This window comes from Salvelinus fontinalis, chromosome 27 (assembly GCF_029448725.1).
Source record: "Salvelinus fontinalis isolate EN_2023a chromosome 27, ASM2944872v1, whole genome shotgun sequence".
Classification (NCBI taxonomy): Eukaryota; Metazoa; Chordata; class Actinopteri; order Salmoniformes; family Salmonidae; genus Salvelinus; species Salvelinus fontinalis.
In genome coordinates, this window is record NC_074691.1 from 25,049,378 (window position 1) to 25,076,227 (window position 26,850).

At 41.7% G+C, this 26,850-nt stretch overlaps 1 protein-coding gene across 3 annotated transcripts; it reads right to left on the reverse strand.

Moving 5' to 3' along the window:
- Window positions 1-1,280: 1,280 nt before the first annotated feature.
- On the reverse strand, window positions 1,281-17,905 carry LOC129825346 (glycerophosphocholine phosphodiesterase GPCPD1-like). 3 transcript variants are annotated; one of them, XM_055885371.1, is made up of 23 exons: window positions 17,793-17,905; window positions 17,207-17,342; window positions 16,808-16,900; window positions 16,383-16,473; window positions 16,194-16,278; window positions 13,976-14,051; window positions 13,406-13,447; window positions 12,482-12,605; window positions 11,913-12,156; window positions 11,580-11,742; window positions 10,476-10,608; window positions 9,981-10,035; window positions 9,795-9,887; window positions 9,636-9,713; window positions 9,409-9,448; window positions 7,697-7,752; window positions 7,488-7,553; window positions 7,124-7,260; window positions 6,771-6,906; window positions 6,526-6,686; window positions 5,326-5,390; window positions 4,149-4,164; window positions 1,281-3,934 (listed from the first exon to the last, which is right to left on the reverse strand). In XM_055885371.1, exons 3-23 carry the CDS (start codon window positions 16,854-16,856, stop codon window positions 3,742-3,744), a joined length of 2,103 nt encoding a protein of 700 aa, XP_055741346.1. In that variant the 5' UTR covers window positions 16,857-16,900; window positions 17,207-17,342; window positions 17,793-17,905; the 3' UTR covers window positions 1,281-3,741. The 3 variants fall into 3 exon arrangements, with proteins under 3 accessions (XP_055741346.1, XP_055741344.1, XP_055741347.1); XM_055885369.1 differs by having other exon boundaries at window positions 17,761-17,905; XM_055885372.1 differs by lacking the exons at window positions 4,149-4,164; window positions 5,326-5,390 and having other exon boundaries at window positions 17,761-17,905.
- Between the last annotated feature and the right edge of the window lie 8,945 nt (window positions 17,906-26,850).

Here is a 26,850-nt window from a genome sequence, read left to right on the forward strand (position 1 = left end):
AAAAGTATCTCCTATCATCACACCTAGACATTAAGAGAAGGTTCAAGTCTGTTTCCATCATTGAGCACTAGGTAGCAATAAAATCATGGCTTAAACACACTGCACAAAACCACCTGTCTAGAGGAAATGGGTGTGCCGTGCATTAAACTAAAGTTAAATCTTCTCCATCTGAATTCTGAAAGAATGGGATTGACGAGTGCAAAATGGCAATGTTAGCAGTAGTGCAGATGAAGGGACAAAGCCACATTAGACACCCAGGATTTTATCAAATGTATACTTCTGTGTGTGTGTGTTACTCTGGCTGCGTTTAAACCAATGTGTATAAACTCTGGATAACTGACACGGTACGCTGTATTGAAGAAGCCGTGAAGCCATCTTGGTACTCCTCCATTGCAAAAAAATGTTTTGGAAGCTATATAAATTAATTTATTAATGTCTACATTTGTTTTTGACGTGTATTCTATTACGGACAACTTAATGCATACTTTACTATATTATGTGTGTTCAACATACAAATAAAAACATTTTCCTTAAGTCTTTATTAGATTACTAATGTTACTGTCCCCACTTCAAAAATAATACTTAAATACATTTCATTTTGTACTTGAAACATTCAATTGAAATACAATTCCATTAATTCCTATGGAGGACTGCTCCAACTGGGGAGAGCCAATATGTCTGATAGGCTTTGAATCCACCTAATACATAGTAGGTAGTCTCAGCAATCCAGGGTTTATACATCATTGGTTTAAAACATGCAACCCAATTCTGATATTTTTTCCACAAAATGTGTATTTTGAACAATCACATTAGATCTTTTCACATCAGATATTTTTCAGAGCTGATCTGATTGGTCAAAATACTAATTTGTGAAAAATATGTCAGAAGTCAGCTGTGTAAAAGCAGCCTCTGGATGTCAGCATAAGGTTGACAGATAATAATAGTTCCAGCTGTGCCTGTGTGGTGACATAACTCCTAACATTACACTGTCCACTAAACTAGTACAGGTGCTGGAAACAGCACTGCAGAAGACAAACATGGCACCTTGCCAAGGCAGAAAGAGTTAAAGTACACCCAAGATAATTTTGGTTGGTGACAATGTTCAAGGCAAACCAAAGGCCTCCAGTGGTTGTAAATTCAGAACCAGATCAACATTATTTCTCTAATAAACAAATCACTCATCATACTGTGCATACACACTCTCATCATACACACTCTTAAAATACTAGTAGCGACCGGTATGTCAATTTTTGCGATGTGTAAAAGAAAGTCTTACAATATAAGTTTCTAAATCATTTTATTAATTTTTCAATTCATTTAGCTAGCATTGTATTGTCCAGACAGAGTAGCAGGGGTGTGACATGAACGAGTGACCGTGGATACAATCACCCAGTCACCCAGTCCACCATAGCACTCTGTCTGAGGGGCATGCATTATGACTAACAGTAGGCCATACATACAGTAAAAGTGTCAAACATTAAGATACTTTTTTTTGCCTTACTTTTATAACTTAAAACAGACAAACGAGCAGACAGACTATACATTTCTACAACAATGCAAGCTGTGCTTGCTTCTCTGTGTTCAAGTGAAATGTTTACATGTCATGTACACCGTTTAGGAAAAATAGACAGTTACATGTCTTCCATGTGCATTTAAATAAAAGATTGTAGAACAAAATACGGACGTAGGAAAAATGTGAGTTGCAATGTGCAGGAAAACTTTGCAAGGAAAAAAAAAAAAAACTTTTGTTCAGTGGAGGCAAGACAAATATTGGTCTTCTATTACATGAAATGATCAGAGGTATGAAGAGACTGAAACAAGTGGCAGTCAGACTAGTGAAATCATAAAACTTCTCCATTAAGGCTTTCTGATGATGTGGTCCTCTGTAGTTCAGGTGGTAGAGCATGGCGCTTGCAACGGCAGGATAGTGGGTTTGATTCCCGGGACCACTCAACAAAAAAAAAGAATCTGCTAAATGGCATATATTGTGTGTTGAGCAAGCACAGCTACTAAGAAAACCCTTCTCATCAAAGGGAGATAGGGATTGAGTTGTGTGGACTAGACCTAGCCATAACAAAGGGCTACCTATACTCCCCTACTTATTTGGACATTGAAGCTAAAACTTTGAATTTGTCTCTGTACTCCAGCATTTGGGATCCAATGTTTTAAATGAGGCGACAGTAATCACCTTTAATTTGAGAGCATTTTAAATACATGTTTTACCATTTAGAAATGAATTCAGTCTCATTTATTTTTATTTTTATTGTTAATAAGAATAGAACAGGTTTCTGAACACTTCTATATTAATACCACACTTTTTGGATAATCACAAATAAATGGTGAATAATGACGAGTGAAAAAGTTACAGATGTGTAACTGTCGCCTCAAACATTTCCTCAAATCCAAAATGCTTGAGTACAAAACAACACTAAACATTTTAGCTTCACTGTACAAATAAATATGTAGGAGTGTATACCTTTCCCTAATGGTGACTTTTGAGCTCACAGATTCAAGGTGGTGTTGAGAGCACAAACAAACTGTTTTTCTACTGGTCATTCAACAGGTCATTAAAGTGATATTATTAATCTGTTCAGATTTAGGCACCCACAGCAACACTTTATAATCTGGTCATCCAGTAATGACACTTCATTAATGGCACAGCTCAGGGCACTCCCAATACAAATCACATTGTATGAGTTTAAGTTCAAATGGACATTTGAATTTAAAACCACCTGAGAAAGTTTTGGTCACAGTCCCGAATTATCTTGTTCTACTGCAATACTCCCTATCAAAATTATATGAGTGACAAAAATAACACTGCTGTTGTAAAATGTTGGCTATATCATATGAGGAAAATCATAACGCAGATGCAAATCATTATCTGCCTAAAGACTTCAAACTACAGCATATGCTTAAATTAAACCTATGATACTCCAAGAATAAACTTTATATCTGGAAAAGCTAATATACAGTTCATTTCAGCACTTTAGTTTGATTTGTATTTAGCAAATTTGCTAAATAAAAGATGCACTTGAAAATAAATTCCTTGAGTAGGCATTAATTTGTAAGTGAAGACCTGTGAATGTACAGGGAATTCCATTATTATTGTGACTGAGGTGCATATCCCACAGTCATTCAACTGTATAGAACTAAAATCCAAATAACAAATGCCAGAAGCCTTTTCTAGCAAAACATCCCTTTTCAAAACCATCCTTTTTCCAGTTAAAGCAAACAGCTAAGAGGACACTGATCTGGACACAGCTTGTGTATGGCTTCAGTGGACCGAGTGGAGGTCAGTTCAGTAAGGGTTGTCACTTTCTGGTCATGCTAGAGAGGATAGAAGTGTTTTTTAAACCAACATTGTGATTACCAACACAACGCCTAACCCCTAGCATAGGCGCTACACCGGACGCGCAACTTTTTCAGAGTGTGATACGCTCCAAATCACTTCAATGAAACCAGGCGTAAGCCCGGTAGCTTTGCGAGAGGCTTGCGCTGCTCAAGCTTAAAAGATTGACAAGCAGCTCACACCTGAGAACATTAGGATAAAGTGGCTTGCGCTCTGCTCACACAGGCAAAAAGTTACACTTCCAGTACAACAGGTTAATACAATTATAATTTCCCCTCTTCCCTAGTGTGGCTCCTATGTAACACAGTAGTGTACACTTACTCATCAATTCTGTCTATATGGATTTACGCTTCTGTCCTATCTAGTGACAAACTTAGGGGGCAGTGAGTTGTTCAGGAGGAGCTGAGGCCCGAGTCAGACTCTGCACTGCCATTGTGCTTCTTGGAGGTGGAGGAGGGGCAGACAGGAGCCGCCTGGCAGGGGATGGTGTAGCAGGAACACACAAAGCTCTTGAGCGTTTCCTGCAGCGTGTGCTGCTCCTCTACTTTGAAGATGTTAGGCTGCTCGACCTGGTCGTCACAGATCCTGGAGAAAAAGATGGAGAAAGGAGAGAAACAAACATCTGTTAATGAGCCAAAGACAGAAGAACTACCTCAGGTACACAAGGGAACACGGAAGTGCTGTTCAAAATAAAGATGTCTGGTATCTGGTTTCTCAGTGTCTACATAACAAAGGGCTAATCAACATGATCGATAGCATGTCAATATAGGCCTAAACTTAGCAATAAAAACAAACTCACATTACATGATCAGCTACTGTACAATGTTGTAGCATAAAGCAGAAGAGAAGGGATTAGCTTCTAGCAGTATCATTCATGACAACACAACTGCAACAATCACCAATAGGCTTTTTTCCCAACCACTCTACATTACATGCACTAATGGATAAGACCACTACGCTAACACCCATATTTTTCATGCATCTATGCTGATTCTTAATCATTATAAATAATTCATTAACAAATAATTGTTCATCCGTCAAGCTATGAAATCCCTGAGAAGTTGTAATAGACTGAAATACACAATACTCTGCAAAGCCTTGAGAGCAGCGAGCTGAACTCAAGCTGTTATCAGTCATGAACTGGAACATTGTGCACACAGGACGATGTCACCAGTTTGGGAACATCCATTCTACAACTAGCTGGAAGGCGTATTAGTGACCCCGAACTCATGATACTTCCTTGGCCCTAAATAAAGAGCATGCAAATCTGAAAGGTTAAATACTTGCAGGTGAAAACCAGAATGTGCAGTGAATATAATGTCTCCAACGGGCATTCAAAAGAACAGTGCACACACCCATGGACCAACAACAGAATTCAGCTCAATGTAAACAGGTTCTTACAGCCACTTGCTCGTGAATCAGCCATGCTGCCTGACTACCTGACATTCCAGCAAAACAGCCAGTCGCTCTAACTGGGTGCTTTATACGCCATGCATCTACATAGGCCTCTGTCTGCAAATGGTCAGTGCTGAAGAAGAGCTGGAAGCAGGAGTAATAAAGCTGAAAATAAACAAACTGATAAAAGCATGAATATAAGGAGCAACCTTTATCCACTGGGGACGTCTCATCTAAAAAATGATAGACAGGCAGTTGACCAATCAATCGTTGCTTTAAACAATCAATATTAACATTTTAATATAAAGTCTGGTAAAATGTTGCTACCAACACACTTTTTCATAAGAAGTGCAAACTCTAGGCAGACTATCGCAGGAAAAGAGGAACATAGCCTAGTTCTCCACACAGTTTAGCCAAATGAGAAGTCAATTGTCTTGCATCATTGTCATGGAACCCTGCTGGTCTGTTCCAGTTATTGACCAGACCAGGGGGCTTTCATTCAGGCAGTAGTCACGAGGAAACAAAAGATCCAAAATCAGGGGTGAGTAAATAAGCACAACCAGGAACCAGAGAAACATTACTGGCATCAGAAGAACCAGTAGGGTGAGAGTCAATGACATGATTTGGCCACCAGCTTTCACATATTCTGAAAGAAAGAGGCACAGTTATCAGCTCCAGGTAGAAATGGCCATTTTAACCACAGATCTAGGGTCAGATTATATTACTCCCAATAAGGGTTGAAAGAATATATGACCCTGCATCTGCTGTTAGGGGCAACTTTTACCAACTCCCAGTTGTCATGACAATAAGCAGGGGACTGGAGAAAATGTATCTGGTGTATTCCAGTGATAAGATACAGCTGGAAGAAATTCTGGCAATCTATTTCTGACTCGCAGGAATCCCACTGAATGGTTTAATCCGTAAACCCCATCACGGCCAAACATGTAGACCACAGTTCAAAGGTGCAATTTACATAAAATAGGTCTATACTGCTGAGGCAGTATTATAAAACCAGTTCTCGCTGAGGTCAGGTCACATGACATGTCTGTTCTTTGAAGGAAGCCTCTCTCTGACCCAGCTATATCTACTTGAATTTTCTAATTACATAACGACTATTACTTTCATTAGTCTAGCTACGCTGGCTGAACGACGAGTGATTCCATATTTGCCTACTTTGTGTTTTTAGGTTGTAATAATATGTAACCTCATATTATGATGTCCTTAACTGATATGCTGATTGTGTTTACACTACAATTACTGACCCATAATGTACCATTTTCATTGTTGCAGTTGTAAAAATTTATATATTATTATTCTCCCATTCACTTCTCTTGACCTGCACTGTTGGAGCTCGAAGCTTAAGAATTTCACTGTACCCTGTAATTACATCTTTGACCCTGTGCATGTGACTAATAAACTCTAGAGCAATGTTGAGAAGTCCAATCAAGTACATTGAGCAACAGTCAACAGCTGTTGATAGTGTGATCAGGATAGATACTTAGACACTGGTTTACATAACTACATGAGAACAGGGTGTACCTGCCTGAGGGACAAACTCTTAAGTCCTAACAAAATATTTTATTATAGCTAACCTTTGGCTAGGCCTCTCGGGAACTAAAAACAGCACATTGCGCAAGATAGTCCTCTCCATTAAGCCTAGTCTTGGAGTAAAACAGCAAGCTTTTTAGTCTAGCACAAGCTTTAATCTGTGTCTGGTAACCTGCCCCTATATGAGCCAAACGGATTTACCAGTCATCGACCATCATCAGACGAATGTTTACCTGTCGTAGATGAGTCCGTCAATGCCCTGTTCCCGTAGCTTGGTCCTGTTGTCGTGGTCGTTGTTGAGGTCTCCCCAGCAGAACACTACCAGGCCTTTAGACTGGGCCTCTCGGATGTGCTCCAGGTTCTGAAGGAGCTCCTCAGTGTGGGCACTAATACCCTACAGACACAATCAGAGTTGACTGATCCCCTACATTAGCACAGACACATCCATCCATCCATCCATCCCAGTTCCACCACTCACCAGGAGGTTTTCGCTCTGTGCGAAGCTCATGGCGATCTGTGTGGTGCGACAGCGGATGTCCATGAGCTCCGGGTAGATCTCAGAGATGCCCTGGGTCAGGAACAGGATTGGGTACTTGTTCTGCTTCTGACGAACCCTGGGGGAGAATACAGCATTTATGGTTAACTTCACTGTAGCCCCCCCCCCCCCCCTTACGTATGCATTCATAAAGCCTTCATAACAGCTACATAACACATGTGTCATAGTTGTAATATGTATGTTTATGACTGCCTATGTAAACAAGGCTTCAGCTCGGCAGGTTAACACTGTCTTCAGTCTGACTGTTGGATAACTGGTGTGTAAGCGGTGCTTACATAGTGCAGATGTCAGGGTCGAAGCAGGAGAAGACGATGCGTCTCTTGCCAGCTCTCTGCAGCACACAGGTCAGTATGATGTCCAGGAACAGGTTCATGTTGAAGTACGAGGACAGGTTTCCTTCCCACGAACCATCCTGTTGTAAACAAAATCACAACCGTCCAATGTGATAAGGGTTGTTACTATCGGACCATGATAGGAGTTAAAAGTACAAAGTGTTCCTATTTGACTTGAACCACAAGCCCTAACCCTAAAAAAACAGATGGGTCATGTACGTGCTCATCGGTTCAGCCACTTAGGTACTTTCTAGCATGACCACCTCGTGACTTCCCATCTCCAGTATCACTGACTGGCTGTACCTACCTTCATCTGACAAACCCACTTCAGCTCGATGTTGAAGCCCACATTTTCAGGCACTGCTTGGAATATCTGGAACATGACATGACATTGGGAATCAGTTATAATAGGACACAGAACCTCAAGGTTGGGATAGGCTAGTTCACAAAGATCACCAAATAACCCCATCATATGGTAACCTCGACAGCGGTGACGCCTACTAGGAGGTTATCTACCTGGGAAAAGGAAGGGAAGGGCTGATGCTCGTCAACCTCCTCCTCTTCATCATCATCTAAGAAACAAAGTGGGAGTAAACCATGCACTTCACACACAGGCCGATACACAGTTCAGCTGCTCTGATGGTTCATCTTCAACTGCTTTAAAACAATGATGCAAGCAGCGGACATACAGTGCATTTGGAAAGTATTCAAACCCCTTGACTTTTTCCACATTTTGTTACGTTACAGCCTTATTCTAAAATTGATTCAATTGTTTATTTTTCCTCATCAATCTACACACAATACCCCAAAACAGTTTCTTTAAAACATATTAGCAAATGTATTAAAAAATAAACTGAAATATCACATAGGGTGCTATTAGGGTGCATAAGTATTTACATAAGTATTCAGACCCTTTACTCAGTACTTTGTTGAGCACCTCAGCCAGCGATTACAGCCTCAAGTCTTCTTGGGTATGACACTAAAAGCTTGGCACACCTGTATTTGGGGAGTTCCTCACAATCTTCTCTGCAGATCCTCTCAAGCTTTGTCAGGTTGGATGGGGAGCGTCGCTGCACAGCTATTTTCAGGTCTCTCCAGAGATGTTCGATTGGGTTCAAGTCCGGACTCTGGCTGGGCCACTCAAGGACATTCAGAGACTTGTTCCGAAGCCACTCCTGTGTTGTCTTGGCTGTGTCCTTAGGGTTTTTGTCCTGTTGGAAGGTGAACCTTCAGCGCAGTCGGAGGTCCTCAGCGCCCTGGAGCAGGATTTCATCAAGGATCTCTCTGTACTTTGCTCCGTTCATCTTTGCCTCGATCCTAGTCTCCCAGTCACTGCTGCTGAAAAACATCCCCACAGCATGATGCTGCCACCACCATGCTTTAACCTGGCACCACCCCTACGGTTTCTCCAGACGTGACACTTGGCTTTCAGGCCAAAGAGTTCAATCTTGGTTTCATCAAACCAGAGACTCTTGTTTCTCATGGTCAGAGTCCTTTAGATGCCTTTTGGCAAACTCCAAGCGGGCTGGCAGGTGACTTTTACAGAGGAGTAGCTTCAGTCTGGCCACTCTACCACAAAGGCCTGATTAGTCGAGTGTTGCAGAGATGCTTGTCCTTCTGGAAGGTTCTCCCATCTCCATAAAGGACCTCTGGAGCTCTGTCAGAGTAACCATCGGGTTCTTGGTCACCTTCCTGACCAATGCCCTTCTCCCCCGATTGTTCAGTTTGGCCAGCTCTAGGAAGTCTTGGTGGTTCTAAACTTCTTCTATTAAAGAATGATGGAGGCCACTGTGTTCTTGTTTACCTTTAATGTTGAAGACATTTTTTGGTACCCTTATCCAGATCTGTGCCTCGACACAATCCTGTCTCGGGGCACCAGGGAAAATTAATTCGACCTCATGGCTTGGTTTTTGTTCTGACATGCACTGTTAACTGTGGGACATTATAGAGACAGGCGTGTGACTTCCAAATCATGTCCATTCAATTGAATTTACCACAGGTGGACTCCAATCAAGTTGTAGAAACATCAAGGATGATCAATGGAAACAGGATGCACCCAAGCTCAATGTTGAGTCTCATAGCAAAGGGTTTGAATACTTATGTGAACAAGGTATCTGTTTTGTATTTTTTTTCTAAAAACCTGTTTTCACTTTGTCATTATGGGGTATTGTGTGTAGGATTTTGTGGTGGGTATTATAGCCAGCGAAATATAAGAAAATACACTATACCTTTGTGGTCGTTCACCTTCAAGGCAGAAGCATGGCCCAACTGTTAATCAAACACAAAACCAAGTCATCTTTCACATCATATAGGCCTACTCCTAAATAGTGTGGGGTAAACCATAGTCTACATGACAAAAAATACTTCATATTAACCCATTTCAAGGACTGGCGTCTGAGTGTATTAACTAGTAACGGAGAAGCCAGAAGCTAGCTGTAGTTAAAAGCTCTTCTACCTTGAGCTGCTGTAGCTGGTCGTATGTGAGGTCTTTGACAGGAACTTCAAACAGGTCCAGAGAGAGCTTGTCTCCTTTCTGACAGGAGGAGAGGAAAATAAAATTAAAAGTAAGGAAACTGTACAGGGTGCACCCGACAGGATTTATGTTGTTGTTTACCTTCTTAGTGGAGATGCAGCAGGTGAGATCGTGGTACACGATGGGGACGCAGTCCTTGGAGAGATGGACGTCAAACTCTACATAGGCAGCCCCCTTCAGAAACATACAACACACATGCAGTCAACTCTGATGTAAAACCAGATCAGATACATTTTCAAGTGTTTTACGTTTTGTAGGAATACTCACATGATTGGCAGCACTTTTAAACGAGGCAATGGTGTTCTCCCTAACTTTGGTATGTCTGAAAATCAAAACCAGACATTTTTGCACAAAACCAAAGGCAAAGGCACCCAAATCACAATTTACAGTATAACACAGATACCAAACCAATTGTGTACGGTCAGACTACTAGTTAATGACTTGCACTCTGACAACTTCTGGCTGAGATTCAGAGGCAAGGTTTTCCCAGTACAGTGACATGACAAGAAACCAGAAAGAACAATGTCTTTGTTGTTGTTCGTTGACCTCGACTTCCTCTGTTGATGTCTCAGTCTGACTGAGCATGTCCTAACTTGCACTGAAACGTTGAAGCCGGACAGAACAGGACAATTGCATTCAAACATTTAATAAAACAGAGGGACTGTGTTGTTATTGAGTAGAGTCCTGCTTCAACACACACATAGACAATCATTAGGTACATCAACACCTAATAATCAATTGTGTCGTGTGTGCATCTCTCACTTGGCTGCGTGTGTGCTGCCGGCCCCTCTGTGGCCTACGTCCAGGGGGGCACTCCTCTTCCTCCAGTACTTGGTGAAGGACGAGCTCATTTCACACTGTAGTCCCTCGATAGGACGGATCACCAGGTAGTCCACTGGAACAGAAAAATACATGACTTTACATTCTTATATATATATATTTATTTATTTATTTATTTTTTATGTGAATTGTACTCATTAATTAACTTTAATCTGACTTTTATTTTTTTACCAGGGAAACATCTTAGCTAACCCTCTGGCCCCAAGTAATCTAATCCTGCATTTACATTCTAGTTCCTGTTTTGACCTATTTCCCACCCTGTTTGACAGTTACATGCTAAGCGGAAAGTTGACTGTTTACATAGGGAAAAGGGCTGCAGGAGGATATGGATGTGCTGACCTACAGTATTCTACAGGGTTGGGGTAAAAAAAATGTTTGTTTTTTTACCCCACTCCCTTTTCTCCCCAATTTCATTAATATCCAATTGGTAAGGAATCAATTGAAATTTAGGTCATCCAATTTAGGAAGGGATTTGAATTAAACAATATAAAAGTTTTGAAATAAAAAGTTCCTCCCTTTCAATTTATTGATTAATATTTTTTTATTTTTAGTATTGAAATAGAATTTCAGTTTCGGTGAATTAACTGACTCTAATTCCATTTCTGAAAGACCTGTCAGTCAATACAGGCTGAATCTGAGTTTTAGACTATCTATTTAACATAGTCAGTTACTCTGAGGGAAATATAGAAGTTTTCAAATTTAACCTGTATTTAACTAGGTAAGCCAGTTAAGAACAACTTCTTATTTATAATATCGGCCAAACCCGGACAACGCTGGGCCAATTGGGGCGGATGTGCCCTGGATTCGAACCAGGGACTGTAGTGATGCCTCTTGCACTGAGATACAGTGCCTTAGACCTCTGCACCACTCGGGAGTATATTCAATAAGTCCAAATCAAGTTTTCTGCAAATATCCCATTGATATTAATACCTGATTTACAAAGAGCTACATGGGTGTCAAGTAGTAGCTTTTTTAAAAATAAAATATTACAAGACCACTTGTTCCAGGAGGGGTAGGGTTGCTCACCTCGGACTTTGCCCAGGGTCTGTCTGGAGTTGCGTTTCATGATGGGCAGAGTGACCACACCCGTGTCCTTGCCACTCTCCACAAAGAATGAGGAGAGAAGGCAGGCCGTACCCACGGTCCCCGGGTGGGCATCCCCTGCCACCACATGCTCACCCATGTCCTCCTGTTTAGGAGGGGAAGAAAGGGTTAATAGATTCACTCTGTACTGTATATATACACACACACGGTCTGACACTGACTTTCTGCTAAAACACTGGTTTGGGAGTATAGTTACAACACAAAAATTAGTTGTTTCTGTAGAGTTGACAATAGTCATCCTGCTGTGAACTGTACCTCAAAGAAGTCAAAGGTGAGTTCCAGGTTGTCAGGGTCCATGGTGTGGATGACGTACTCTGTCCACTGTGAGGCCTCCAGGGCATAACCACACTCAGGCTGGGAGTGGCGGGACTTGTACCCATCTCCACTGATCATACTGGTCTCCAGCGTGGTGGTCATCTTGTGCCACGCTACCGCGCTCTGCTCCTGCTCTTCATCATCCTCCTCCTCCTCTTCTACACCTTCCAGTGTCAGCTTGATCCTGAGGTCAGGGAGGAAAGGTCACAGGTCAACAGAGGTCAAATTGGGAAAGATTTGAGACCTTACAAGCCTGACTAGTAAGTCATGAATTTGAACAGGTGGACAAGTGTTCTCATCAATACCTTTACAGGAGTTGTCTGCATATTTCATGAATAAAGAGGATTTATTTTAGTGCCATGTTTGGTTTGATTCCATAAGTTATTTTGGGATAATTTCTATCTGCATTTGAGGAAATTCTGCCCCTTCTGATCCAAGCCACAGCCTCTTAGATAAGCACTCAGGCAGCAAACAGTGTTGAATAAGAGCCGCGTGTCTCACGGCCTCACCTGAAACGAGACTTCTTATATTTCTTCTTGGTGATGGATACAGGAGACGTCTTTGAATAGTGCAGACGCAAACGGATCTCTGTCTGGCACGTCAGCCACCCAGAGTCCACACACTCTAAGCCATCTGCAGAAAGGAGTCGCAGGGAAACATGTGGTAAGTGTTCTGGCACAAACTGGCTCCTGCTGGATCACCCAGGTGAGTAACAGTACTTGGTGGTGGATGAGGTTAGCTATTCGCACACAATGCAAAGCACTTTGAGAAAATTGCTATGGAAATAAAAAGCCATTGTTTAAACATATTGTGTAGGGTGGGAAAACAGTCAAATTCACAATGTTTTACCAGATAACTGTAACCTGAAATCTTAGCAGTCTCTAATGGGGATGTGCTTTACATGTAACCTGTGAAGAGTTCAGTTCAACCAGCGGTTTGAGTCATTCCTCAGGTACTTAGTAGCAGTTTGATGTTTATTGTCATAAATCTTGCCTTGGAGGCAGAACTGAGCAATTTTCACCTCATGGGCAAAGTCAAAATTGGCTATAGTAACAATTCATGAAAACAGAAATGTGCTTTTTGGTCTTAATTTGAGGTAATGGTTAGGCATACGGTTAGCAGTGTGGTTAAGGTAAGGATTAAGGTTAGGTCAACCTATCAGGTAAGAGCGTTGGGCCAGTAACCGGAATTTGACAAACTGACTTGTTGGAAAGGTGGCATCCTATGACAGTGCCATGTTGAACGTCACAGTTCTTCAGTACCGGCCATTCTACTGCCAATGTTTGTCTATGGAGATTGCTGTGTGCTCGATTTTATATACTTGTCAGTAACGGGTGTGGCTGAACTAGCCAAATCCATTAATTTGAATGGGTGTCAAAGATATTTTCCCAAAATGTATTAAATCAAGATGTGATATATTTAGTTGGACTTACTGTGGAATCCAAATTGGCCATTGTCAATATCAAGGTGTGATTCTGCAAGAGAATAAACAGGCATGAGGTCTATAGAAAACAAACCATATCAACTTCTAAAAGCAACATAAAATAGTAATAATAATGATATAGATTTGATGTTTTAAACCTTGACCAAAAAGTGTCAGGCTGTAGGATTGAGGGTGAAACTACAGTATATTACATTTGTTCCCATCAAGTTGATTTTGAATGAGCTTTGTCTGAGTTCTGAAACAATGGTGTTTGAGTGGCCTCAAATCAATACAAGTGTAGACCTTACAGTGAAATGCTTACTTATAGTTAAGAAAATATTTACTAAATAAACTGTAAAGTAGAAAATCAAATCAAAAGTAACACAATAAAATACCAATAACGAGGTTATATACAGGGGGTACCGGTACCCAGTCAATGCGCTGGGGTACATTGTAAATAGTCCGGGTGGCCATTTGATTAAATTGTTCAGCAGTCTTATATGGCTGCTGAATCCCCTTGCCTCAACTAAGCATAGAAACATTTCCCAAACCAAGCCGGGCATCGTTCTGGTTTATATACCTGTGGGGCTCATCAGGCGTGGCTGCTGGTGGGTCTCCCACTTAGTGACTATCACCTGACAGGGACCACCTGCACTCTGCAATGCCAATGTTTAGTACAGCATTAAGACAGATATAGTCAACGTCACTTTGGTTACCAATCAGCAAGCCAGTCAGCAACCATTGGTTGATATCTGCAAAGGGGTTCTATTAGTTGACAGGAGGCAGAACTTTGGCATCATCTCTTCTACTACACTAAAATATTTTGCTATCTTCTCTGAAAGATTTTGAATACTTACTTTAAAACATTTTAGAATGATCCTTTTTTCTCCGGTCCAACATAGTTGGTCTGCTACAATATTTAAGCAATAAGGCATGAAAACCTGGAGATGATTGTGTGAATAACTCTTGACTAAGGGTTGTTCGAAGGCACAACGCGGAACGGAGGGCCGGGAAACAGCCCTTAGGAGGGAGACATTCACCATTTTTGATATTTTAATGAGTACATTTGTTTTATTTCATCCTTCCATCAGACAATTTAGTCCAAATATAGCCAAACGAGCTGGTCGTCCATTCCAAACGTTTTAAGCAAAAAAGGTTGCCATGCAGGCTAGTTAATTCTCCTAGCCAACTAAAGCTAACACAATCACACCAAGCAGCTGAAATGACAAACTATGTGCATTTTCATTTGTTTTCCCTTTGCCATTTCTTTTGATATATCCATTATAATGTTCCAAAATGAATTTGGCTGGCTCAGAGGAGCTCAGTCTCGTCACATTCACTCTCTCTATGGCACAGTGTAAAAACCTGCAAAGTTGTTGCACAGATCAGAGCCAGGCAGAAAGGTTTAGACAAACCAAATGCTAGCCTAGTGGCATGGAGAAATAATGTCTAGTCACTTTTTTACTGGGAAGATGAAGTTTATAAATTGCCTGGCTGGGATGTGGGGCAGTGGATCATTCTATTGAAACTGTAACAGGCATTACCCAGGGACTGTGGTGAATAACTCCCTGCTATCAACCAACCAGCATCCAAACAACTCATTTTATAATTGGTATTAAAAACAGGTTAAATCACAAAAATAATTGAATGTGGTCCTGGTTTTAGGTTTCTGGCCATAGAGACATAGTAAAATGTGTTGTCATTACAGCTGGCCTATCTGAATGTGTGTGCTGAGCACCACCCCATGAGTCAACAAATTATGCTCTCTGACAAGTTAGTAATGCTGCTAGTCCACTGACAGTAGTTCAGACCAGGAAGGGACAGCACAGTTCAAATTAGTTGTTTTTTCCTCGTTTCCACATCGCATCACGGGTGTGATAGTGTTACTTCATATGCTACTGTCTGTAGGACACAACAACCAGACGTGCTCTCTCTCTCTAGCTATCCCTCTCTGAAAGAGGAAGAGCTTTAAAAAAGGGTGTAATTTGAGCCTCCAAGCTGGCCATATAGAGAGCATTACTGAGTACTGGCATTAATAATTGGAATGGTAAAGAACATACTGTGCTTGTGTGTGTGTGTGTCTGTTCCAACTTCCAAGTCTAGCGCAGCATTAAATAACATGGGAGAGGCTCACGTCATGTGCACAGATCAGAGCTCAGCTATGGCCAGCTGGCAGAGCTCCAGGCATGCTCTCCTCTCTAAGAGTTATGTAGCAACTGCAGAGAGGACAGCTAGAGGGGATCAACACAGATGTGGGGAAAGTGAGCTAAATAACCCATTAATGATCTTAGATATGCTATAGCGTAGCTAATCTAATGCTTTCTAGTGTTCACTCAAAACAGACTTACTCATAGACTAACTCGGTCACACTTGGATTACAGTGGCTCCATAGAAGAAAAACTGTGTGTGAATTAAAACATCCTCTAAACAGTTTAGTATGAAGTACATTACATTTAAATGACATTCAATTTCATAAGAGATTAGCTGTGAAAATATCAGCAGGCTCCAGAACTGAAGTGGGGATATAAAATGTTGATCACGCTGTATGTAGGCTATTCATCACCATCATCAAAAGGAAGGTTTAAGAGCCAGACTCCTAGTCTCACAATACTAGTCTCACAATACACAATACTGTCAATCCTTTGTCAACTGTCACTCAATGACCAACATGAGATTACCACTAAAGCAACTACTTACGTAACTGGATTATGGTACAATAATTTTTAAAGACCAACCACAATGTATTTTGTTTAATATTACTCATTACATCATGCTGACAGCACATAAAATGAGCTCACCTTTGACTCCAGGAAGTGGCCTTTGAAATAGCGGTAGGTTGACACAGCACCTCTGGGCACACTGATGATCCTCTTCCACAATGTGCTGGGGAAGGAACATAATGTGTGTAATTACTTAAACACCCTGTAGCTACAAACATCAACACAGAAATCATTCAGATCGCATTCCAAGAGAAAAGTGATATGTACCCATCGTGTTCAGCAGGTTGTAGGGTCACAGCTCTCTGATGGCACCAGGCTCCTAAAGCTTCACAGCTACCAACCACGGCTATCACCTCACCTAGTCATACACCATATTATTACGTTCCATTAATGCGCCGCGCCACACACACTCACCTTGCACGCATTTTCACAAACCCCCCCCACCCCTTATTAGGTTCAAAAGATCAAGGACTTTTTAGCCAAAAGCCAAACTCTCGTGGAGAGGCTTGTAATCGAGAATCTTACCATATTACGCACGATTTTAGATATAGGTTAACTGAGATTAGCTAAAAGATGACATTCCTGACTGACTGTCTGGTTAGTTGTCAATTTTTCTGTCTAAAGTTGTCTTGAATTGAATAGTCTTCTTGTTTCAGATTAGTCTGTTGCCCTGCAGTAGGGGTTGGTCTTACCTGGGGATGTGTCTCCCCTAACTGCCAAAGTCACTTGAGTTGTCTCCATAGTTGACACAGGCACAAACAAGGTCAATTGGAGGTGCAATCAAGCTGGAAAACCAGGAACTTAATTGTAAAACAGGCATGGATTTAGGCATAGATTTAGTGGATCAACAAACGTCCAACAAAGCTGTGCTGGGTACTAGCTAGCCATATATATGACTAAAAAGATACGTTAATTGTCATCTCTTCTTTAGATTACATAACATTGTCAAACAATGGAGTTAAATTCTTACTAGTTAGGTCTTCAGGGAACCCATTTTACAATTAGAGAACAATTACAATTGTTATGTTGAAAATCAGCTCTCTTTGCTAGGAACTAGCTATCTCTTTAAGACAAAATGAATATCTACATACCTTGCTTTTTAGTTATTTGCAAGGGGGTAGACAGCTAACATTAACGTTATAGGCTTGATTCAAGAGAAGCCGTGCTGGCTATTCCATGCTGAAGTATCAGACTGGAATGAACACCGTTCGGTCCAGCTGCGTTGTGCTGTATAAGAAAAAAAAATTACCATATCAACACAATCACTTGGGCACTTTCAACAAGCTAACTATCGTTACCTAACAAGTTAACATTACCAGGATAACATATATAAAACTAGTATTAGATCGTTCTCATGTCTGAGGTAGCTAACGTTATTGTCTTTGGCACACTGCGTATGATGTAGTTAAATTCAGACCGCCTAATTCCGGAATTCAGGATTTGTCAACAAAACTGACGCCAGTTAGCCATGCTAACCGGCTAACCAGCGATTTACAGTAAGTTCGCTAGCTTGCAAGCTAGCTGCGCCCTTTACGCCAATGCGGGCAGACACAACCAGTAAACTAACGTTGGCTAGCTAACGTAGCCACAAAAGTGTTTTTACTTTCTCTCGCTACAAAACGTAACCATTGTAACTAAACAATACCGTCGCATAAAGCACAGATGGTATCCATTTACATTTCTCCATCAGCGGCCAGATCTTGTTCGATGTGGTGTATTTGGCATAGTTATTAACAACGTCTGTGATGCCGAGTAGTCTTGTTTTCACCAGTGTGAAATGAACACATTAATGATAAGAAACAATAGTGAACTCAACGTTTAACCTTCAAAATAAAGGTCCCGCATTAAAACTGATGCAACCGGATTAAAATAGTGTAATCACCATGCCATAATTGGAATAGATCATGCTAAACAAAAATCCGTACCAGAGTTTCTCCTGAGTAGAAGAGTCCCCATTTTATTGCACCACAATGTACAGAAATTTGTTGACAGTGTAATATGTAGGCCTATGTTCAATACACATATCAGATAATCTGGCAGATTGTCTTTAAGGGCCACAATAAGGGCAGAGACAACCCTGGGTGTGTAAACATTGTGGATTTGGATACTAGAGGTGCTCCAGTTGAATGGATCTCACTTTTACTGCGACATATAGCCTACCTTATAGAAAATTGTGTGCTGTGCATGTTCTACAAGCATATCAGAGTCAAATCGGGCAGATTTCCCAGTCAAAGTTTTGCAATAAGAGTAGGCTGATACCCCATTTCATGAACCCAAGATTCACAGGTAATCCTACAGTGCATATACTGTATGTTCCCTATGCACTTATGTAGTCCAATACATCCAGAGTGAGATTTCAACTATTTTATTTTTTATTTTTTTGTAAAATTAATAATTATTGTATTTTATTGAATTCATTAAACAACATTCCAACCTTGTTTATCATTATCTAATCCAATTATGGTATGATTCGCCTATTTGTACCTGCTTGCATCAGTTTCAATGTGGGACTTGTATTTGAAAAAGGCGAAATGCTGATTCCACTATTGCTACTCACCACTAATGCTGTTAATTTCACACTGGTCTCTTCACCCGCTGGTTTTGCCAGGTTACGTCAGAGGGCCGTAGCCGGTTCTATTTTATTTTATTTATTTATTTCACCTTTATTTAACCAGGTAGGCTAGTTGAGAACAAGTTCTCATTTGCAACTGCGACCTGGCCAAGATAAAGCATAGCAATTCGACATATACAACAACACAGAGTTACACATGGAATAAACAAAACATAGTCAATAATACAGTAGAACAAAAGAAAACAAAAAGTCTACATACAGTGAGTGCAAATGAGGTAAGAAAAGGGAGTTACGGCAATAAATAGGCCATGGTGGCAAAGTAATTACAATATAGCAATTAAACACTGGAATGGTAGATGTGCAGAAGATGAATGTGCAAGTAGAGATACTGGGGTGCAAAGGTGCAAGATAAATAAGTAAATACAGTATGGGGATGAGGTAGGTAGATAGATGGGCTGTTTACAGATGGGCTATGTACCGGTGCAGTGATCTGTGAGCTGCTCTGACAGCTGGTGCTTAAAGCTAGTGAGGGAGATATGAGTCTCCAGCTTCAGAGATTTTTGCAGTTCATTCCAGTCATTGGCAGCAGAGAACTGGAAGGAAAGACGACCAAAGGAGGAATTGGCTTTGGGTTGACCAGTGAGATATACCTGCTGGAGCGTGTGCTACGACTGGGTGCTGCTATGGTGACCAGTGAGCTGAGATAAGGCGGTGCTTTACCTAGGAGAGACTTGTAGATAACCTGTAGCCAGTGGGTTTGGCGACGAGTATGAAGCGAGGGCCAACCAACGAGAGCGTACAGGTCGCAATGGTGGGTAGTGTATGGAGCTTTGGTGACAAAACGGATGGCACTGTGATAGACTGCATCCAGTTTGTTGAGTAGAGTGTTGGAGGCTATTTTATAGATGACATCACCGAAGTCGAGGATCGGTAGGATGGTCAGTTTTAGAGGGTATGTTTGGCAGCATGAGTGAAGGATGCTTTGTTGCGATATAGGACGCCGATTCTAGACTTAATTTTGGATTGGAGATGCTTAATGTGAGTCTGGAAGGAGAGTTTACAGTCTAACCAGACACCTAGGTATTTGTAGTTGTCCACGTATTCTAAGTCAGAGCCATCCAGAGTAGTGATGCTGGACGGGCGAGCAGGTGTGGGCAGTGATCGGTTGAATAGCATGCATTTAGTTTTACTTGCGTTTAAGAGCAGTAGGAGGCCACGGAAGGAGAGTTGTATGGCATTGAAGCTCGTCTGGAGGTTAGTTAACACAGTGTCCAAAGAGGGGCCAGAAGTATACAGAATGGTGTCGTCTGCATAGAGGTGTATCAGAGAATCATCAGCAGCAAGAGCAACATCATTGACGTATACAGAGAAGAGAGTTGGCCTGAGGATTGAACCCTGTGGCACCCACATAGAGACTGCCAGAGGTCCGGACAACAGGCCCTCCGATTTGACACACTGAACTCTATCAGAGAAGTAGTTGGTAAACCAGGCGGGGCAATCATTTGAGAAACCAAGGCTGTTGAGTCTGCCAATAAGAATGTGGTGATTGACAGAGTCAAAAGCCTTGGCCAGGTTGATGAATACGGCTGCACAGTAATGTCTCTTATCGATGGCGGTTATGATGTTGTTTAGGACCTTGAGCGTGGCTGAGGTGCACCCATGACCAGCTCTGAAACCAGATTGCATAGCGGAGAAGGCACGGTGGGATTCGAAATGGTCGGTAATCTGTTTGTTAACATGGCTTTCGAAGACCTTAGAAAGACAGGGTAGGATAGATATAGGTCTGTAGCAGTTTGGGTCTAGAGTGTCACCCCCTATGAAGAGGGCGATGACCGCGGCTGCTTTCCAATCTTAGGGAATCTCAGACGTTATGAATGAGAGGTTGAACAGGCTAGTAATAGGGGTTGCAACCATTTCTGCAGATAATTTTAGAAAGAGAGGGCCTAGCCCGGCTGATTTGTAGGGGTCCAGATTTTGCAGCTCTTTCAGAACTTCAGCTATCTGGATTTGGGTAAAGGAGAAATGGTGGGGGCTTTGGCGGGTTGCTGTGGAGGGTGCCGGGCAGTTGACCCGGGTAGGGGTAGCCAGGTGGAAAGCATGGCCAGCCGTAGAGAAATGCTTATTGAAATTCTCAATTATAGTGGATTTATCGGTGGTGAGATGGTTTCCTAGCCTCAGAGCAGTGGGCAGCTGGGAGGAGGTGCTCTTATTCTCCATGGACTTTACAGTGTCCCAGAACTTTTTTGTGTTAGTACTACAGGATGCAAATTTCTGTTTGAAAAAGCTAGCCTTAGCTTTCCTAACTGCCTGTGTATATTTGTTCCTAACTTCCCTGAAAAGTTGCATATCACGAGAGCTATTCGATACTAATGCAGAACGCCACAGGATGTTTTTGTGCTGGTCAAGGGCAGACAGGTCTGGAGTGAACCAAGGACTATATCTATTCCTAGTTCTAAATATTTTGAATGGGGCATGCTTATTTAAGATGGAGGAAGGCACTTTTAAAGAATAGCCAGGCATCATCTACTGACGGGATGAGGTCAATGTCATTCCAGGGTACCCCGGCCAGGTCGATTAGAAAGGGCTGCTCGCAGAAGTGTTTTAGGGAGCGTTTGACAGTGATGAGGGGTGGTCGTTTGACCGCAGACCCATTACGGATGCAGGCAATGAGGCAGTGATCACTGAGATCTTGATTGAAAACAGCAGAGGTGTATTTGGAGGGGGAGTTAGTTTGGATGACATCTATGAGGGTGCCCGTGTTTACGGATTTGGAGTTGTACCTGGTAGGTTCATTGATAATTTGTGTGAGATTGAGGGCATCAAGTTTGGATTGTAGGATTGCCGGGGTGTTAAAACCTTTTCTCAATAGGGGGTGCTGTGAATTGATTGCCCGTGTTAAGCATGTCCCAGTTTAGGTCACCTAGTAGCACGAGCTCAGAAGATAGATGGGGGGCAATCAATTCACATATGGTATCGAGGGCACAGCTGGGGGCAGAGGGAGGTCTATAGCAAGCGGCAACTTGTTTCTGGAAAGGTGAATTTTTAGAAGTAGCAGCTCGAATTGTTTGGGTACAGACTTGGATAGTAATACAGAACTCTGCAGGCTATCTTTGCAGTAGATTGCAACACCGCCCCCTTTGGCAGTTCTATCTTGGTGGAAAATGTTATAGTTAGCGATGGAGATTTCAGGGTTTTTGGTGGTTTTCCTATGCCAGGATTCAGACACGGCTAAGACATCCGGGTTGACGGAGTGTGCTAAAGCAGTGAGTAAAACAAATTTAGGGAGTAGGCTTCTAATGTTAACATGCATGAAACCAAGGCTTTTACGGTTACAGAAGTCAACAAATGAGAGCATCTGGGGAGTTGGAGTGGAGCTAGGCACTGCAGGACCTGGATTAACCTCTACATCACCAGAGGAACAGAGGAGAAGTAGGATAAGGGTACGGCTAAATGCTATACGAACTGGCCGTCTAGCACGTTCGGAACAGAGAGTAAAAGGAATAGGTTTCTGGGCACGAAAGCATAGATTCAATGCATAGTGTTTCAACTCTTAATGATCAGCTATGAAAAGCCAACTGAAAATTATTCATGATTATTATTTGACCATGCTTGTCACTTATGAACATTTTTGAACATCTTGGCATACTTCTGTTATAATCTCCACCCGGCACAGCCAGAAGAGGACTGGCCACCCCTCATAGCCTGGTTCCTCTCTAGGTTTCTTCCTAGGTTTTGGCCTTTCTAGGGAGTTTTTCCTAGCCACCGTGCTTCTACACCTGCATTCTAGCTGTTTAGGGTTTTAGGCTGGGTTTCTGTACAGCACTTCGAGATATTATCTGATGTACGAAGGGCTATATAAAATAAAATTGATTGATTGATTGATTGATTGACAAAGGTAAGGTAGGATGTGAGTACATTGGAGGTAAACCTAGGCATTGTGTAATGATGAGAGAGATATAGTCTCTGGAGACGTTTAAACCAGGTGATGTCATCGCATATGTAGGAGGTCGGACAACATGGTTGGTTAAGGCATATTGAGCAGGGGTAGAGGCTCTACAGTGAAATAAGACAGTAATCACTAACCAGAACAGTAATGGACGAGGCATATTAATATTAGAGAGAGGCATGCGTAGCCAAGTGAACATATGGGTCCAGTGAGTGGTTGGGCTTACTGGGTACACGGCGATTCAGACAGTTAGCAGGCCGATGCTAACATGCTAACAGTTAGTAGGCCGGGGCTAAACAAGCTAGCAGTTAGCAGACCGGGGCTGGCAAGCTAGCAGTTAGCAGGGACTAGCAGTTATTGCAGCTTTCAAAACAAGTGGGAAGTCGGAACTGGGAACTCGAAAATTAATTTAAATTTAAGCGGCTTTTTAAGACATTTCAAATATTTAAAAAACTCAGACCGCTGCGCCACTCGGGAGACAAATGTCATATTATGTCTATATACTGTACAGTGTTGTAATGATGTGCAAATAGTTATAGTACAAAAGGGAAAATAGGTTGTATTTACAATGGTGTTTGTTCTTCACTGGTTGCCCTTTTCTTGTGGCAACAGGTCACAAATATTAATGCTGTGATTGCACACTATGGTATTTCACCCAGTAGATATGAGCGTTTATCAAAATTAGATTTTTTTTTCTCAAATTCTTTGTTCGTCTGTGTAATCTGAGGGAAATATGTGTCTCTAATATGGTCATACATTTGGCAGGAGGTTAGGAAGTCAAACTCATGTTGTGGGCAATGTGCACATAGCCTGAAATATCCGACTTCCGAACTAGGAACTCGGAAAAAACGAGGTCAAATCATAACGTCAGTGATCTTAAGGTCTGAAAAGAAATCCGATCACTGACGTCATGATTTGACCTCGTTTTTTCCGAGTTCCCGGTTGTCTTGAAAGCACTACAAGTCTAGCTGATAGTCATGTCAAGACAGCTGGGAACTAGGAAAAAAACGAAGGTCAAATCATGACGTCAGTGATCTTAGGTCGGAAAGTCGGAGCTCAAGAAAGATGCTCGTTGAAACAAGATCGTAATTTGATATCACGAAATTTGGGAGAAAATAAATAAATTATATATAATTTTTTTGAACGGTCATCCAACTTGGAAAAAAATCAAGAAAGATCTCCGTTCCCGTCTTGGAATTCCATATATATATTTTTTCCAAGTTGGAAAAAAAAATCCCAGTCGGAGATTTCTGAGTTCAGACTTCCCATTTGTTTTGAATGCGGCATACACCTCTCCAAGGCCTCACAGCTCCCCTTGCGCTGTGAATCACGTGGGTCGCGTCAGCGAGGCTAAACCTCCACCAAGGATAAACCTGTTAACCCCCCTGACTCACAGCCAAAATTCAACTCTTGTTGATATGCTTGCTTTGCTTCAGTTTCCATTTGATTTCAGCTATCACTCTCAAATGCAAAAGAAGGAAAATATAAATAAATATTAAATATTAAATGAAGACATTGCTTAACAGGACACACAATATTTTACTTTAGGACTATCAGCAGCTCTGAAACATCAATGTCCCACTACAGCTATAAGGCAGTTAACAGTCAGTCGACTATTTACAGTCCCACCAGTGAATGTGTGCCTGTCTCTGCCTGAAGGAGAGCGGGATCAGGTGCTTTTAGGCCACGCTCAAGTGTCCGTTCCTCGGATTGGATTATTACAGGATCACTGAGAAAAACAAGCTTCTCATGTTCCCTAAATTGTGCAGTATTGCTAAATACTGCACAATTTTAACACTTGCCCCCCAATCCCCCCTTCCCTAAAACACGTGTAAATATTGGACTATAAATTTAAACTAACACCTCCTGTACTGTGCTACCTGTTATTGTGTTTGTCCATTTACATGCTAAGTGAGTAAATGACTGTAAAGCATTAGTCCCTATGTCATGACAAAAAAACTATGTACCAGTCAAATGAGTGCCTATAATGCTTGCTTAAGGAAAAGACCAGCATGTTTTTCTGAAGTACAGCCTAATGATATTAGGGAAACCCATCTTGACTTAGCCTTGTGTGCAGTATTAGTATTTCTGTCCTTGTATTGCTGGAATACATAACAGCTATTTATAGTTCAAAGGCAATATATGTACAGGCTACGGATATGTATACTGTGTAGGTCAGCACACCTTCTAACCATCCATCAATTGCCTGTGTTTCTGACCTCATAAGGCCCCTGTTTTTGAGGTTGAGCCAGGATCCTGGCTTCTGTTCATGAGGTTGAACTAGGATCCTGGCTTCTGTTCATGAGGTTGAACTAGGATCATAGCTTCTGTTCATGAGGTTGAACTAGGATCCTGGCTTCTGTTCATGAGGTTGAACTAGGATCCTGGCTTCTGTTCATGAGGTTGAACTAGGATCCTGGCTTACAGAATATGGGTACAGACAATGACCTTACATAGTGGCATTAGCCCTGACCCTCTTTCGCAAGAGAATCGACCGAGAGACAGACTGAACCTAAATACCAAAGTGGATGACAGGCATCATGTGTCCTGGGCTACTGGGGTTCCCACTTACACAACCATGACTGACTATGTGTGTGTGGGGTTAGGGAGTAATAGAACCATTCAACTGTTTTGAATTATTGTCAAGAAGCACAACATCCAAGTTAATTATACCGTGGTGGCAGCCACACATTATTTTGCTGTAGCAGTTTGTGTTGTCATGACAACATGTTCATTCACCAGACCAGGCCAGAGAAGTAGTGATTGCATAAAGATTTTATGTGACTTTAGCCCCCTCCAATGTTCCCAAAGGGTATTGCATATTGCAAAGCAGGAAGTATCCCTCCTTTCTGCCGAGAGGACAAAAGAGGCAAGAAGCGGATTTAAAAGACAGTTTCTTAACCTATCAATAATTCCTCACCCAACACGCTGAAACACTTTTTCAAACACCCTTCAAACACCGATAAACTGAAAGCACGGTCATGTACCATGTACTTTATATTCATAGATTTGGAATCTGATCTCTGTCTCTCACTTTATGATGTTGAGTCTGGGGGGGAAATCAATTCTGAAAGCTGCAGCACATTATGATGAATGTTGAACCATAGAAAACCACTGTGTGATATTTTTTCTGGACCAGGATATTATTAAATTCTTCTGTGGACTGTGTTCCAGTGGGAGTCTAGTGGGACACCAGTGAGCCATGGTACGGTCCTGGGGAAAAAGAGGCAGATTCATTTTTCGGGAGCCTGCTGTGCCTGTGGCAATATGTTGAAAAGCATTTCTGCTGCAATTACAATTGTTGCTTGTTTGTGTTATGAGTAAAGAATACGCTGAAGACTTCCGGGAGAGAGAAGAAATAGAAAGGGGAGAGATTGTGTCTTGCTACACAACACTGATCGATGTCTGGCAGTGGCTGCTACTGCAGTGGGTGAGAGAGAGGGAGAGAGAGAGCAAGAGGGTGAGAGAGAGAAAGAAAGAGAAAACGATGATGGGAGAAACTGCAGCATTCTAAATATTTAACCCTCCCAGAGCGAGTGTTTCTCTCGTCTCCTCAACTTTATTGCGTTTCTCTCCTCCTCTCTCAGAGATAACTCACTGCCACAGACTCAAACATTAAAACACTACTGATGCTGATGTGATGAAGAGTGCTTGTATTTATAAGTACACAGCAATATGCCTAAGAACACTTCAAATCCAGTTTGAGTATCATGCAAACTTCTGGGGAAGTTTGAGTATCGAGTATTTCTGGGGAATGCACGTATATGCACTTAGCAATGTATGACCAGATGTGTTGGCAATAGAGTAATGCTGTTGTATAATAGGGTAGTTTGTAGCCCAGACTAAATTAGCAGTGCTGAGGTTCTTAATGACCACTCTATTTCAGGGCTCCCCTCAAAGGTATTCATTACCATTAACTATCATAATGCATGCCACACTGTATGGATTATGATTGATATGCATTCATAACAGCATATTATGGTTGGTTAATATGCATTCCCATTCGAATAGCATATTGTGGCCAGGTTAATATGCATTCCCATTCGAATAGCATATTATGGTCAGGTTAATATGCATTCCCATTCGAATAGCATATTATGGCCAGGTTAATATGCATTCCCATTCGAATAGCATATTATGGTCAGGTTAATATGCATTCCCATTCGAATAGCATATTATGGTCAGGTTAATATGCATTCCCATTCGAATAGCATATT